Source organism: Petaurus breviceps, unplaced genomic scaffold, assembly GCF_028583685.1.
Source record: "Petaurus breviceps papuanus isolate PSGF00001 unplaced genomic scaffold, PetGlider_PUasm1.0 229, whole genome shotgun sequence".
Lineage (NCBI taxonomy): Eukaryota > Metazoa > Chordata > Mammalia > Diprotodontia > Petauridae > Petaurus > Petaurus breviceps.
In genome coordinates this window covers 33,488,827-33,501,890 of record NW_027185903.1, presented here as the reverse complement: position 1 = coordinate 33,501,890, position 13,064 = coordinate 33,488,827, and the positions used below count along the sequence as shown (strand labels likewise).

The 13,064-nt window shown below is 36.2% G+C and overlaps 1 protein-coding gene across 2 annotated transcripts in view; it reads right to left on the bottom strand.

Annotated features, from left to right (window-relative positions):
- SLC30A5 (solute carrier family 30 member 5) overlaps positions 1-13,064 on the bottom strand; it is a 74,990-nt gene that overhangs the window by 23,039 nt on the left and 38,887 nt on the right. For both annotated transcript variants that reach the window (XM_069096455.1, XM_069096454.1), the window contains 2 exons: positions 5,438-5,595; positions 2,922-3,051 (listed from right to left, as the gene is read on the bottom strand). In XM_069096455.1, coding sequence (XP_068952556.1) covers positions 2,922-3,051; positions 5,438-5,595 — 288 coding nt within the window. The remainder of the gene's footprint in view (positions 1-2,921; positions 3,052-5,437; positions 5,596-13,064) is intronic.

Sequence of the window (13,064 nt, the reverse complement as noted above, 5' to 3'; positions counted from 1 at the left end):
TGGATTATGGAAACCCATGAAATAAGGACAATCAGATGGGCTTTAATACTGTGTAGTATTTTTCTAAAATTATGATGGCAGAAGAGGAAGCTGAAGGTGCTAAAAAACATACAGCTTTTAAGACAATCTATAAATATTAACTGCAGAATTCAAAATGTTAGCTCTTTGTCTAATAATCACTGAATTAACATACCTCAGGAGGAAGCATTTATATTAATATCAACTTTCTTATTATAAATAAAATAAGACAAAGAAGTTGTGTTAAATAGAGAAATAGCTTATAGACAGGTTCTCCTTGGAAAAAGTGGCGGTGGGAGTGGGAGGGGGAATGAAGAAACAAGAAAACAGCTTCATGGAACACTTGGTCATAATGTCCTACAGCACTCATGATAAATATGAGCAAAAAGACCATTAAAAGGATAGCTACAGTTTATAGGCTAACATCTATCACAGAGAATGAAGAAGTAAAGAAATTCTCCACAGAATTGAGAAGATTCTTCAGACCAAGAAAACATGGGCTTTGATACTGTGTGAGTTTAGTGTGAAAGTGGGTTCAGAGTATGGCAGCAAAACATCAGAAAATATTATTCCAGTTAAAAAAAATTACACAGAAGACTGGAAGACTATCAGAATCCTTATGCCTATATATCATGAATGTTTCTTAAAAGAAGAGCCCAAAATTGACTATATTATAATGAAAGTAAATGATTCAATACAGACATGAGAGTCATTTCAGAATTCATCTATTCAGTCACTGACTTACACATAAGTTAAAATCAATATCAAATTAGAAGATAGCCTAAAGAAAACATTAAGTGAGATCCAACTAAGTCAGATCAATTCAACAGCATGGCACCTACAGATGGAACTGGAAAGATGACAAACAGATACAAACTGAAATGGATATGCTCATGTTTCCACAGTAATAAAAATGAAGAGACACTATTGAAGAAAGCATCAACACTGAAAAAACCCTTTAAAAAAAAAAGCCCTGTAATTTCTTAGATTTAGGATCCTTGATTAGAAAACTCCCCCTAATAAAGCACAACTGTTCCACAGCTTAGATTTCTTAGGTACTTAAGGCACTAAGTGGTTAAGTAACTGGCTCAGGGCCATGGTTTATAAGAGAAACTTAAAAGATGGAAAATCGCTGCTGCATAGAAGAGGCCAAAGGAACCCAGAAATCACCTCAGGCTGCAAAACCCGATCTCCTTGTCAAGCAGAAAGGATTGGTAGCCAAGGGTAATATCAGTTTAAAATAGGAGCTCATTTGCAAAGCACTGTAGATAAGGCTGGAGGAAGATAACAATTAGTATTACCTTACAAAATGATGAAAACCATCAGAAGTCAAGACAAATCTGCAGAAAGGTTAGCATAAAATTGAACTTAGCTAGAGTGTTCCAAAAGCGTCTATAGATAAAACTTGAAGGAAGCGAAGTAGATAAAAAATATTTCTATGGATGGCATATTATTAGTGATAATATAAGCACCAGTGAGAGTGGAACCCACCACACTTGCACTCTAACACCCTATAGAGGGAATGAAACTGAAGGAGATGAACCTGAGCAAGTAAGTATATGAAGAATATACTTGCCATATATACCATATCTTCAAGGTCACATAAAAGTGACTGAAAAGTAGAGAATACAAAAAACTCCACTGTTTATTGATTACCAGATGACTAAGGAGTAAAATGTAGCCTTAATATTCTCTTTCAATAAGATGTCTCTTATACACATTAAGATAATACAAAATTCCTTGATAGACTCATAAAGATGACTCTGTACAATTATCTTTTGATTATATTAAATGAAGCATAAAACAATTCTATGTTTTTCCAAGGTTGGTATGTTTGTCAAAGGTTTTTGCCATGGTCATGCAAAACCAAAATGGAAAAATGACAAGGTTTCTTCCCTGCATTCATATACCAATGACATCATAATTGTCAATTTTGACAACTGACAAATTGACAATACCAAGAATAAAATGGTACCATCTCATAGAGAAAGTAAATTTTTTTAGAAGAGATCTGCTAATAATCAAGGAAAAATGAAGTGATGAATGTGTTCTTGCTAGATCATGACATTCAATTCAAATGACAATCAGTATGTTTATTCTGGACAGGCTGTTCAGATTAATAAACTGGAACCAGAATTAAACTAAAGGAAGAGATTTGGTGGATGCAATTGGGAAATTATGCAGCACTTTCTTTTATTTTATTGATTGCTTACTTTTTGGAAGGCAATTGGGATTAAGTGACTTGCCCAAGGTCACACGGCTAGTAAGTGTGTCAAGTGCCTGAGGCTGCATTTGAACTCAGGTCCTCCTGACTCCAGGGCCGGTGCTCTATTCACTGCACCACCTAGCCATCCCTATTCAGCACTTTCAATGACTAAAAACTCCTTTAAGAAACAAAACTTCATCTTTTGAACACAGATGTTCTTACAATGGTGCTATATGGCTGGATACCCCCACAGTATCTGAAAAATCAAAAGTAATTATTTTCCACTATGTCATTCAAACTCTTTAGCTCTCATCCCTTGAATGATTTTCCAAGAAACAGTCTCAAAGCTGCACTGGTGTGCATAAAATGTTAGAAAGATCCATAGGAAAGCAGACAGGTCTTTAGTTAGATTCGAGAACTAATGGGGAGGACACAAAAATAATCTGCCTGAGATACTAAATACTCACTCAAATTATGGATCAACTGAAGTATTAAACTGAAAATATATGTTTAAACTAGAGATCTGTTAAGTCAAAATAAAGTACTGCCTATAGATTCATTTATTTTACTATTTTATCAGCTCAAATATTTTAGCAAAGATTACTTTAAAAAGTTATGAAAATATGCTAATATAGAAATTATGCTAATTTTAATCATTATGCAAATAGGAATCCAGAAGTAAATTAAAAATACTTACCGCTAACATGTATGTGTCTAATTCTGGAGGATCTATCAATCTAGCCACTGACTCCACAAACAAAAAAAAAGCTATAACCATCAGAAAAAGTCCATTAATAAAACCAGAGAGAATTTCTATTCTGCCATACCTGAAAGAGAATAGTACATTTTTTTAAAAAAAGGACAAAAAAAGAGGCAAATTTTAATAACGCAAATAACTAACAACAATTTTAATGCTCTTTTCTTTTAAGGCTCTATTTAACAAGAATATTCTTATACTGACAGATGTAGAAACTAAAATGGAGACTGCCAGGCTTGTACAAATTTCTGTAGTTTATAATTAATGAAAATGGGAATAGAAACAAGGTTTTAAAATCCCTTACCCACTTTCTCAGTGAAATAGTATTCCCTTATATTTAACATTTTCAAATACTGAAAACTTCCCTGAATATAAAAAAATAGTATCATCTTGTATAACACTGATTTGCCCATATTTTAATATGTGTTGCACTGTACTGATTCATACTATGTATCAATTTCTGTTGTATAATGTAGGTTAAGATTTTCAGATTCACAGCATAAGACATAGGAAAGAATTTTAAGAGGTTATTTAGTCTTGCTCTCTGCCTACACAGAAGTGAATGTTCCAACAATTTAAAACATATGGTTATGGATCCTATTTTCAATTCTCTTCATAGATGATAGCAGAATGTCTTCTGATAGTCTAATATAGTGCTTATTTGTTTGGGAAATCAAGATTGTCCTGTCTACTCAAACTTTCAAATCCATTTTCTCTTGTTTAATACCTCTAAGAAGGTAGTGAGTTAGCATCCTTCCTAAAATTTCTCTTTAAAAATTTGCTTTGAATACTTGAAAATAGCCCCAAAGAAACTTTCCAAGTTCTCCTTTTCTAGGTTAAATAATGTGAATTCTTTTTCTTCTACTTTCAGTTTACCATACTTTTATTAGTTCTTATTGCTTCTCTCTGAAACCTTCTCTACTTTAAAAAAAAAAAATGAAGTCAAAATTAGTCCAAAAACTGCATTATTAGCATGATTAGCAGTCAAGTGTAACAACATATTCAACCATAAACAGGATATTACTGTCAAAAGTCATATCTAGTTAGTTTTAATGCTGGGGATCCAAGGGAGAGAAGAGGTCAAATGAGATTAAGTACCAGGTGAAAAACTGGATACTAAAGTAACCAATGCTTAGGTGGGTACAAAGACTACGTTATTAGCAGTGACAAGTTTGAAATCTATCATCTCCTGACCAATGACGACTTTCTTTTTCATTTGCCATTCCCTTTTCTAACAAATAGACAATTAGATCTGCTAAGTCACTAAGACTTCTATCCAAGCGTTCACATTTAATAAGGTTCTGGAAGCACTGCTTGGATTAAGGTGGCTGGGGAAAGCTTTGGAGAAGAGAAGGGTAGGATTTAGATTAAGATATGGGCATAGTTTAGATTAAGACATGTTGATTTTGAGATGTCAACAGACATAAAATAGATCTAAAATTTGAGGCATAACCTATGTGGAAATTAAAATATTTTGCAGAGGGTTGATGTGCCTGTCAAAAGCAGGTCAAATATATAATATTAGTACCTTATCTCATTCTCCTTAGGTGAGCTCTAAAACAGAGGTCATCCAAAATTATCCTCAAGTTTCCAAATAATAAGATTTAAGATGATTTGGAGGAAGATATTTTGAGATTTTTCAGATTTATAATCTCATGCTGGTGAAAAGTTTAGCATTGAAAAAGAAGAGTAAAATGGTCAAATCACTAGTGTTGTTCCCACTTTATCTGTCATAATTTCAAACATTCTCTCTCAGTAGCTACAACATACTAAATTCTATGTTTAGAAGTACATAGTGTAGGGGCGGCCAGGTGGCTCAGCGAGTAAGAGCACCGGCTCCAGTGTCGGGATGACCTGGATCAAATCTGGGCTCGGATACTCAGCACCACACCCAGAAATGGCTGGCCGTGTAACCTTGAGCAAGTTACTTAACCCCTATTGCTTTAAAAAAAAAAAAGTACATAGTGTGAGAATTATAAAATTTTCCTTAATACTTAAAAGGTCACTTGCCTTTATGTGCCACCATAAATTTTTTCATATTCCACCATCGAGATTGATACTAATTCCATAAAACTAGGAGCTATACACTAATATAATGAGGTCCTACTGAGAGGCCTAACATGTTCAGTTAAATTTTCCAGAAACCATGTTACTTAAAAGTAGTTTAAGTAGGCAGAGAATTAAATATTTCTTTTTTAAAAATCTTTTTTGTATTTTACTATTCTTATATAAAGTCACTCTGACATTCCTTTCTTTGTAGTGCAAACTTTGAAAGCTAGAGTAAAGCACTTAAAATTTAAATCCTATGCCTTTAGATTTATTGGTGAAAGAAAAAAGATCTGAAAACTACCACAAAAATTTATGAAACCATTTTTCATGATGGATTTTGTGTTTAAGATTTATTTTTAGTCATTTGATTTCAGTAACATACTGATAATGCAAATCAAAGTACTTACCCATAGGAGAAAATACGGGTTGCTTTCCACCTACTCATTAAGGCTGCAAAAAGTCCCATAACTAAAGCAGAACAATCAAAGAGCATATGGAATCCATCTGATATTAGACCTAGGCTATTGGTCAGTACTCCATAGAATAATTCCACAAAGGTAAAAACCTAGAAACAACAATTTGGAGTATGTTAGTAAAATATTAGTTTTATGTAATTTCCTTAGAATTATACAAGAAGTACTTCCAGACTATTTATGCAACACTTATTTTATGATACTGTCTAGTATGATCTAACTTTGCTCCTTTAAATGTATGACAGCATACTACAGAGGGCAGTATACATGGACTTGGAGTGAGGAGAAACCTAGGTCCAAATCTCACCTTGGACATTTATTAGTGTTACTTTAGGCAAATGACTACCTTTTCTAGGACTCAGTTTCCTCATTTGTAAAATACAGATAGATAATACCTGTTATATCTTACAGGGTTGTTATTAGGTTTGAATGGGATATTATGGTATGTAAGGATACAAACTAGGCTTGTTTCATTTGGTATTTCATTGGTATATGGGACTCTCAGATGAAGAAATTGCTTTTACTAATGTAGACTGGTACCTTTTCTTATAGACTAAAATTGTTTAGAACACAAAACAGTTTAAGTTACTTGTCCATGGCCACACAGTCAATGTATGTCAGAAGCAGGACTTGAACTCAGCTCTTTCTTCTTGCTTCTGGGATTAGCTCTCTATAGCCTAGGCTTTAAATCTTAAATTGCAAAGTTCAAATATCTCACAAAAGCTGTTAAAAAATACTAAGAGCATTTTACTATATAAGAGCATATTACTATACAGTAATAATGCATCACTGCCATCAATGAGGTTACTGATAAGACACTACGTATGATCTGCCTAGGCAAAGGCTATTTTGGGGCAGGTATAAATTGGTGAAAATCACCACATCTTGAATAATGTCAGGCTCATTCATTTAACTGTAATTACTGTATTTTGTGGGGGCAAAAAAGGAAACCAGTATTTGTAGCCTTTACTGGATATGAACTGAGCATATGTCTGTTCATTACGTGTCTAAGCCAATGTGGAGTCTGATCTTACAAAAAGACTTATTTTGGACTCTGTGTGCTGCCTTAGGGTTAGGATGTGGTGCTCTCGTGGGGGGAAGTGAGCTCCAAGAGTAGCTTTCTTTTCATCTCTTAGTGATCTTCTCTGTTTATCAGTTGAATGCCACAGATTCCCTTTTAAATTTATTTTGCTTTAAAGAAAAGGAAATTTAACTTAAAATATTTTAGCATTAGTTGCACAAAATGTTTGGATAAAATTCTAGTTTTTAGAAGTCTTTTTATATATTTAGCCTGTCACAACAGTGCTGAAGATTGTATTGATAATGTTTTTTTTCTGCATTATAGAACCCTAAAACACAGAGATCTCACTGACCCGCTGCCGTGTAACCACTCTTCCCTTCTTTTGCCTAATACAGCTCAGCTAAATCCTTCCATAAGGATGCTAATTCATCATCATCATCATCATCACATAACTGTCTTCATAAATAAAGGACTGTGGGGGCGGCCAGGTGGCTCAGAGAGTAAGAGTACCGGCTCCAGTGTTGGGACTACCTGGAGATTGAATCCCGGGCTCAGACACTCACTCAGCACCACACCCAGAATTAACTGGCCGTGTAACCTTGAGCAAGTTACTTAACCCCGATTGCTTAAAAAAATAAATAAATAAATAAATAAAGGACTGTAAAGAAAGATGTGTTAAAATGAAACACTGGGGCTTACCACCCCCAATGAACTCTTTAAAATTAAAAAAAACAAAAACAAAAACAAAAAACTAATCTTGGCATCCTATCACTATGTGATATTTTGTATATCTTACTGTATTTACAAGTTTATTTATCAAGGATTACCCATCTTACTCTAATGGCCTATTGTTATTTATTTCACTTTTTTTTTGTTGGTCTTTATATCCTTTATGTATGTGCTAAAGGGCCCTGTATATCTATTATGGCATTCTTTGAACAGGCTAAAATAGACTAAAAATTGATAATTTCATAGTTTAATTTACAAACCAAGTTATTTTTCTCCCGTTACATATCTCAGTTTACCACAATTCCAGAAACGCTATCTTGTTTAAAAAATATTTGGAGTGAAAATGTTATATTTGCATTACAAATAGGACACAAAAGTAGTTGAATCAGGATTCAGAAATCTGCTGTGTTTGGACTAGTTATCCCTGTTTTTATTTTTTCAGATGTGCTTAATTTTACAGCGTAACTAAAGATTTTGTTTGTGTAATGCATGATTAAGACAATAAAGTATTTTTTCTAGTCTTCCACAAAACTTTTCTGATCAGTTTGCAAGTTTTGATGAGTTTTGTAAGGTTTTTGTTTTACAAACTATGAATCAGCAAATTTTTAAGATTGTACCACATAGCAAAAGTACAGCTGTTGAAAAATAATGTATATAAAATGCATATAATAAATATTAAATGGTGTACCTGTAAAAAAAAATACTAAGAACCCACCAATGCTGTTGTATGGCTGTCAAACAAGCAACATTACAACTGAATGGCTGAGTATGAACAGACTGTTAACATTTAACACATAAGTAACTCTGAAGTACTAGAGTCAAGGATGTTAGTGGGAAATAAATGATTAAAAAAGAAGTTGAATTCATCCTATAGTGAGAAGGTGTAACAGACGGGGGGGCCACCAGTGTTCCACCAACATCTTCACCTCATTAGGTATAAGTGAGGCCAGGACCTCTTAAAGTTGGAAGACCCCCATTTCAACTTATGGAAGTACAGGTATAAAAACTGCACAGGATAAGGAGGCCAGAATTGTTTTGAGTCCCATCATTAGAGGGAACATCTAAATCAATGTTCTCACAGAGTCACTTGAGTGTTATTAAACCACTCTCATGTCATATTTAACAACAATATTTACATAATCACTAATTCAGAAAGATAAAAAAGATCTAACTCAAAAAGAGTTTGAACTGTATTTTGAAAGATGATTCTAAGCACATGTTATTTATATATATTTTATATCAGTATCTCTCAATGTGTGAAGCACAAAATTAGGCACTATGGAACATTAAGTGTGTCACCTAGAATGTATGGATCTTAGGAACTTAATAACGATAGGTGACTAGAATTGGACTTTTGGTTCTGGTGGTAGAGGGAACCAATTTCCAGATGAGAAAATTTCCTCTATCAATGCTAATTCAAAATATCTGGTGAAATCATCAGATTGTATAATACCAGTAAACAGGGTTTCCTTAGGAAGTAATGCAAAAAAAAAAAAAGGTGAATCCTAGAGTGAATGTTTACCCTTTATAAAAGAACAAATTTTTTTTTTTCCGAAGGGTGGAGGGCAGGGTAATTGGGGTTAAGTAACTTGCCCAAGGTCACACAACCAGTGTTAAGTGTCTGAGGCCAGAATTGAACTCAGGTCCTCCTGACTCCAGGGCCAGTGCTCTATACACTGCACCACCTTGCTGCCCTGAACAAATTCTTTAAGCACTCTGGTTTTTCATTACTAATACTAATCCAACAAGATCTCTGTCAACATTTTTTTTGATTCTTTTTTTTTTTTGCTTTTTTTTGAAGGGGGGAAGGTAGGGCAATTGGGGTTAAGTGACTTGCCCAAGGTCACAACGGTTAGTTTTGTGTTAAGTGTCTGAGACCAAATTTAAACTCAGATCCTCCTGGCTCCAGTGCTGGTGCTCTATTCACTGCTGCCTTTTATTTTTTTTTAATCTTTTTTTTTTTTTCAAAGCAATTGGGGTTAAGTAACTTGCTCAAGGTTACACAGCCAGGTGTTTCTGGGCGGGTGCTAAGTGTCTGAGCCCAGATTAGATCCCCAGGTCATCCTGACACTGGAGCTGGTACTCTTACTCACTGTGCTACCTGGCCGCCTCTTGTAGCAGCAAGCACCCCAAGCATCCTCAGGGTTTGCAGCTACCACAGGTTCTTGGATCTGCTTTGTTAAAGGAAAGCAACTCAAAATGGGTTAACAAGCTTACTTTAATCAGTCAGATGTATATCATTTACCTAGTTCAGGGGAAAAAGATCAGCACCCCGAACTTCAGAACATACAGACAGAATTATCAAGACAGAAACAGATCAAATAGACAGTTTCCAAACTGTCCAACCATTACATCCATACCCAGTCAACATCTGGGTTTTTTCAAAGCCGGGGGACTCTCAACAACGGCTTCCCAGAATTCAGATCAAATCACAGAACACTTCTCAAAGTGAGCCCCCAAAATAAAGCCTCACATCAGGGCTTATATAGCCTTCTCCTGGCTCAGAGAATGTAACAACCTTATTGACTCACTGGCCAATCAAGAAGTATCTACTGAAAAACAAGCCTCCCACCCCAGGCTTCAGGTGCACTTTAGCCTAGGGGCAGGGAAGATCTTCCAAATTTGCATTCCCATTACATTCGGCCCCAAAATCTTTCATGCCCATAGCATAGACAATTTACTTTTGAAGTAGCACTAAACATCTCTTAGGTCACATTTTCAAGGTACAGAACTAAAGTTACCAAAGTGGCCATGGGGCCTTAAACAAACACAAAGTAAGTACATTGTATTATCACTTCAATTCAAAACAAGAGGCCAAATAAAGTTCTTTTAGGGGGAGGGGGATGTCCTTCCCCTCACACAGCTCCAGCCTCTGCTTCCAAGTACAGAGATGGGGCTGGGCAACAAAACCAACAAGGTGGGGTCCCTGGGGATCCAAGGCACTTCATCCCACCCACCATAGTCACAAGTCCATTCTCCCCCAGGGTCCCAAACTGTAGGATGCAGCCAGGAAACACATTCAGTGCCCCTGCTTTGCTGCTCAGTTCTTATCTTTTCCGGTGGCTGAATTCCGAACTCCTGGGTTCCTTCTCCTCCCGCAGGCTGCTCCTGGCTTCTGCCCAGGTCCCGATGCAGGGAGCTCACCATTCTCGCTCTCAGCTCAGCGAAGTCCTCATGCAGGCCGTTCTTTTCTCCTGCTCCATGGCTTCACAGAATCACAGCTACCACAACTGGGAAACAAACAATTATCCCAGTCCCCATACTTTCCTTTTGCTCTGCAGATCTTGTTTGTGACGCCATTTTGTAGCGGCAAGCACCCCAAGCACGTCCTTGTTCAGGGGAAAAAGGTCAGCACCCCGAACTTCAAAGCATACAGGCAGAATTATCAAGACAGAAACAGATCAAGTAGACAGATTTCCAAACTGTCCAACCATTACATCCATACCCAGTCAACATCTGGGTTTTTCAAAGCCAGGGGGGCTCTGGACAACGGCTTTTCAGAACACAGATCAAATCACAGAACACTTCTCAAAGTGAGCCCCCAAAACAAAGCTACACATCAGGGCTTATATAGCCTCCTCCTGGCTCAGAGAATGTAACAACCTTATTGACTCATTGGCCAATCAAGAAGTATCTACTGAAAAACAAGCCTCCCACCCCAGGCTTCAGGTGCCCTTTAGCCTAGGGGCAGGGAAGATCTTCCAAATTTGCATTCCCATTACACCTCTCTGTCAACATTTTAAAAGATTTTGTGTGACTCAATATACTTGCATGTAACAGAATGATATTAAAAATTTTTAATGAATCAAACTTTCACAAATTCCCAACAGCTCCCTCCTACCTCTCCCACTAATATGAATAAGTGAGAGTTTAACAAATTTTTGAGGACACACTACTAAGATGTTGACTCAAATGAGATAATGTAAACCACCTTCCTATCTTGGAGTGCTATAAAAAGTTTGCACTGGAATGCATTAAGCATCGCATAATTTAGACTTTGATGAAGTATATAAAAAGCTCCAAGAGAAATAAATTTTATTTACACTCTCCATTTCAATGACAACTGCTTGTCACAGAGCATGCTAAATATCTAACAAAAGTCTTCCGGCTTTCTATTTCACTTAGCTTCCAGTGCTTTTTAGTTATGAAATTTAGTGATTCTATATAACTTAGGATCAGGCTAATAAAGTGCAAGGAAATAGCAGGTCATAGGGATCCGTTTTAACAAACAGCTATGTATGTAATAATTTGTAATTTTTACATAGACCAATTTATTTATTTAATTTATTTTTTATTTTCATTTTTTTTATGGAGGGCTAGCTTTGGAGTCTGTACCATGTAGATATCCAATACACATTGACTGTAGGATCATGAACAAGTCACCTAACCTCTCTCTATGACCCAGGCCATTCTCCAAGACAGATACAGAGAAATAATATACAAAGAAATAAGATACAGACAGTTTGCTGTTCTATAGTAGAGGAAGTTTTCAAACCAGGAGTTTCCCAGTAATCAGCCTGACTGGACCAAAATGTCATGTCTAAATCAGACTGTTTATTCTTCTCTGCTTTTCCAGATGTACTTTTGCTCGCATTATTTTCTCTACTCAGAAAACCCTGACCTACTCCTCAATCTTTGGCTGTTGCAAACTTATATATCCTTCAACGCCCAGTTCAAATGGTTTCTCTTAAAACCTTTCCCTCATCTTTCTTTTTTTTTTTTCCATTTTTCAAATGCTTTAACTTCTGATTTACAACATTCATTTCTGCCAGATTTTGAGTTACAAATTTTCTCCCCCTTTTTCCCCTACCCATCACACCAAAATAGCAGTCCCACAGGACATCCCCTCCTCCAATCTGCTCTCTCCCATATTTTCTCCAATACCCCTTTCGACTTTTCCAGTACGGCATGGTGGATCTCTATACCCCAGAGACTGTATATCCTATTTCCCAATTACATGTAAAATAGTATTAATAATAGTATATATATTTAAACAATTGATTTTAAAACTTTTGAATTAAAGATTGAATTAAAATTCCCTTCCTCCCTTGTCACCCAACCCTCACTGGTAAGATAAGCAGTTCAGCATATGTTGTACACCTGTAGCTAATGCAAAAAAATAACATAGTAGATATATTGTAAAAGACTGGCTATATTTCCCTCCCTCCTATCCCCACCTCCCACTTGTTCTATTCTCTACTTTGATCCCGTCCCTTTTCTAAAGTGGGTGCTTCCAACTTCCCTCCCACCCCGGCTGTGCCCTCCCTTCCATCATCCCCCCTCTCATCCCCTTCCGCCCTCCTCTCCTGTAGGGTGAGATATCCTATTTAGTGTGTATTTCATTCCCTCCCCAAGCCAAATTCAATGAGAATAAGGTTGACTCGTTCCCTTTTACCTTCCTATTCTTCCCCTCCATTGTAACCATTTTCCCTTGCCTCTTCTACATGAGATAGTTTACCCCATTGTCTCTCCCCATCTCCTCTCATTATATTCCTCTCTCACCTCTTAATTTCACCTTTTAAGTATCATCCCTTCCTGTTAAATTGGTCCTGTGCCCTCTATCTATGTATACCTGTAAACATATAAACACACATTCACATATGTATTCATATGCCCATATACCCTCATATATATATGAATATACCGTGTTTCCCCGATAATAAGACTCTGTCGTCTTATTTTTTTTTGGACAGAAAAACACCAGAGGGCTTATTTTAATGAACATTGACAGCAATTTTAATAAACAGGTAAATGTGAACAAAAAAATGTACCTTTATTCAATAAGCAAATCACTGGGGAAGAACAGGATGA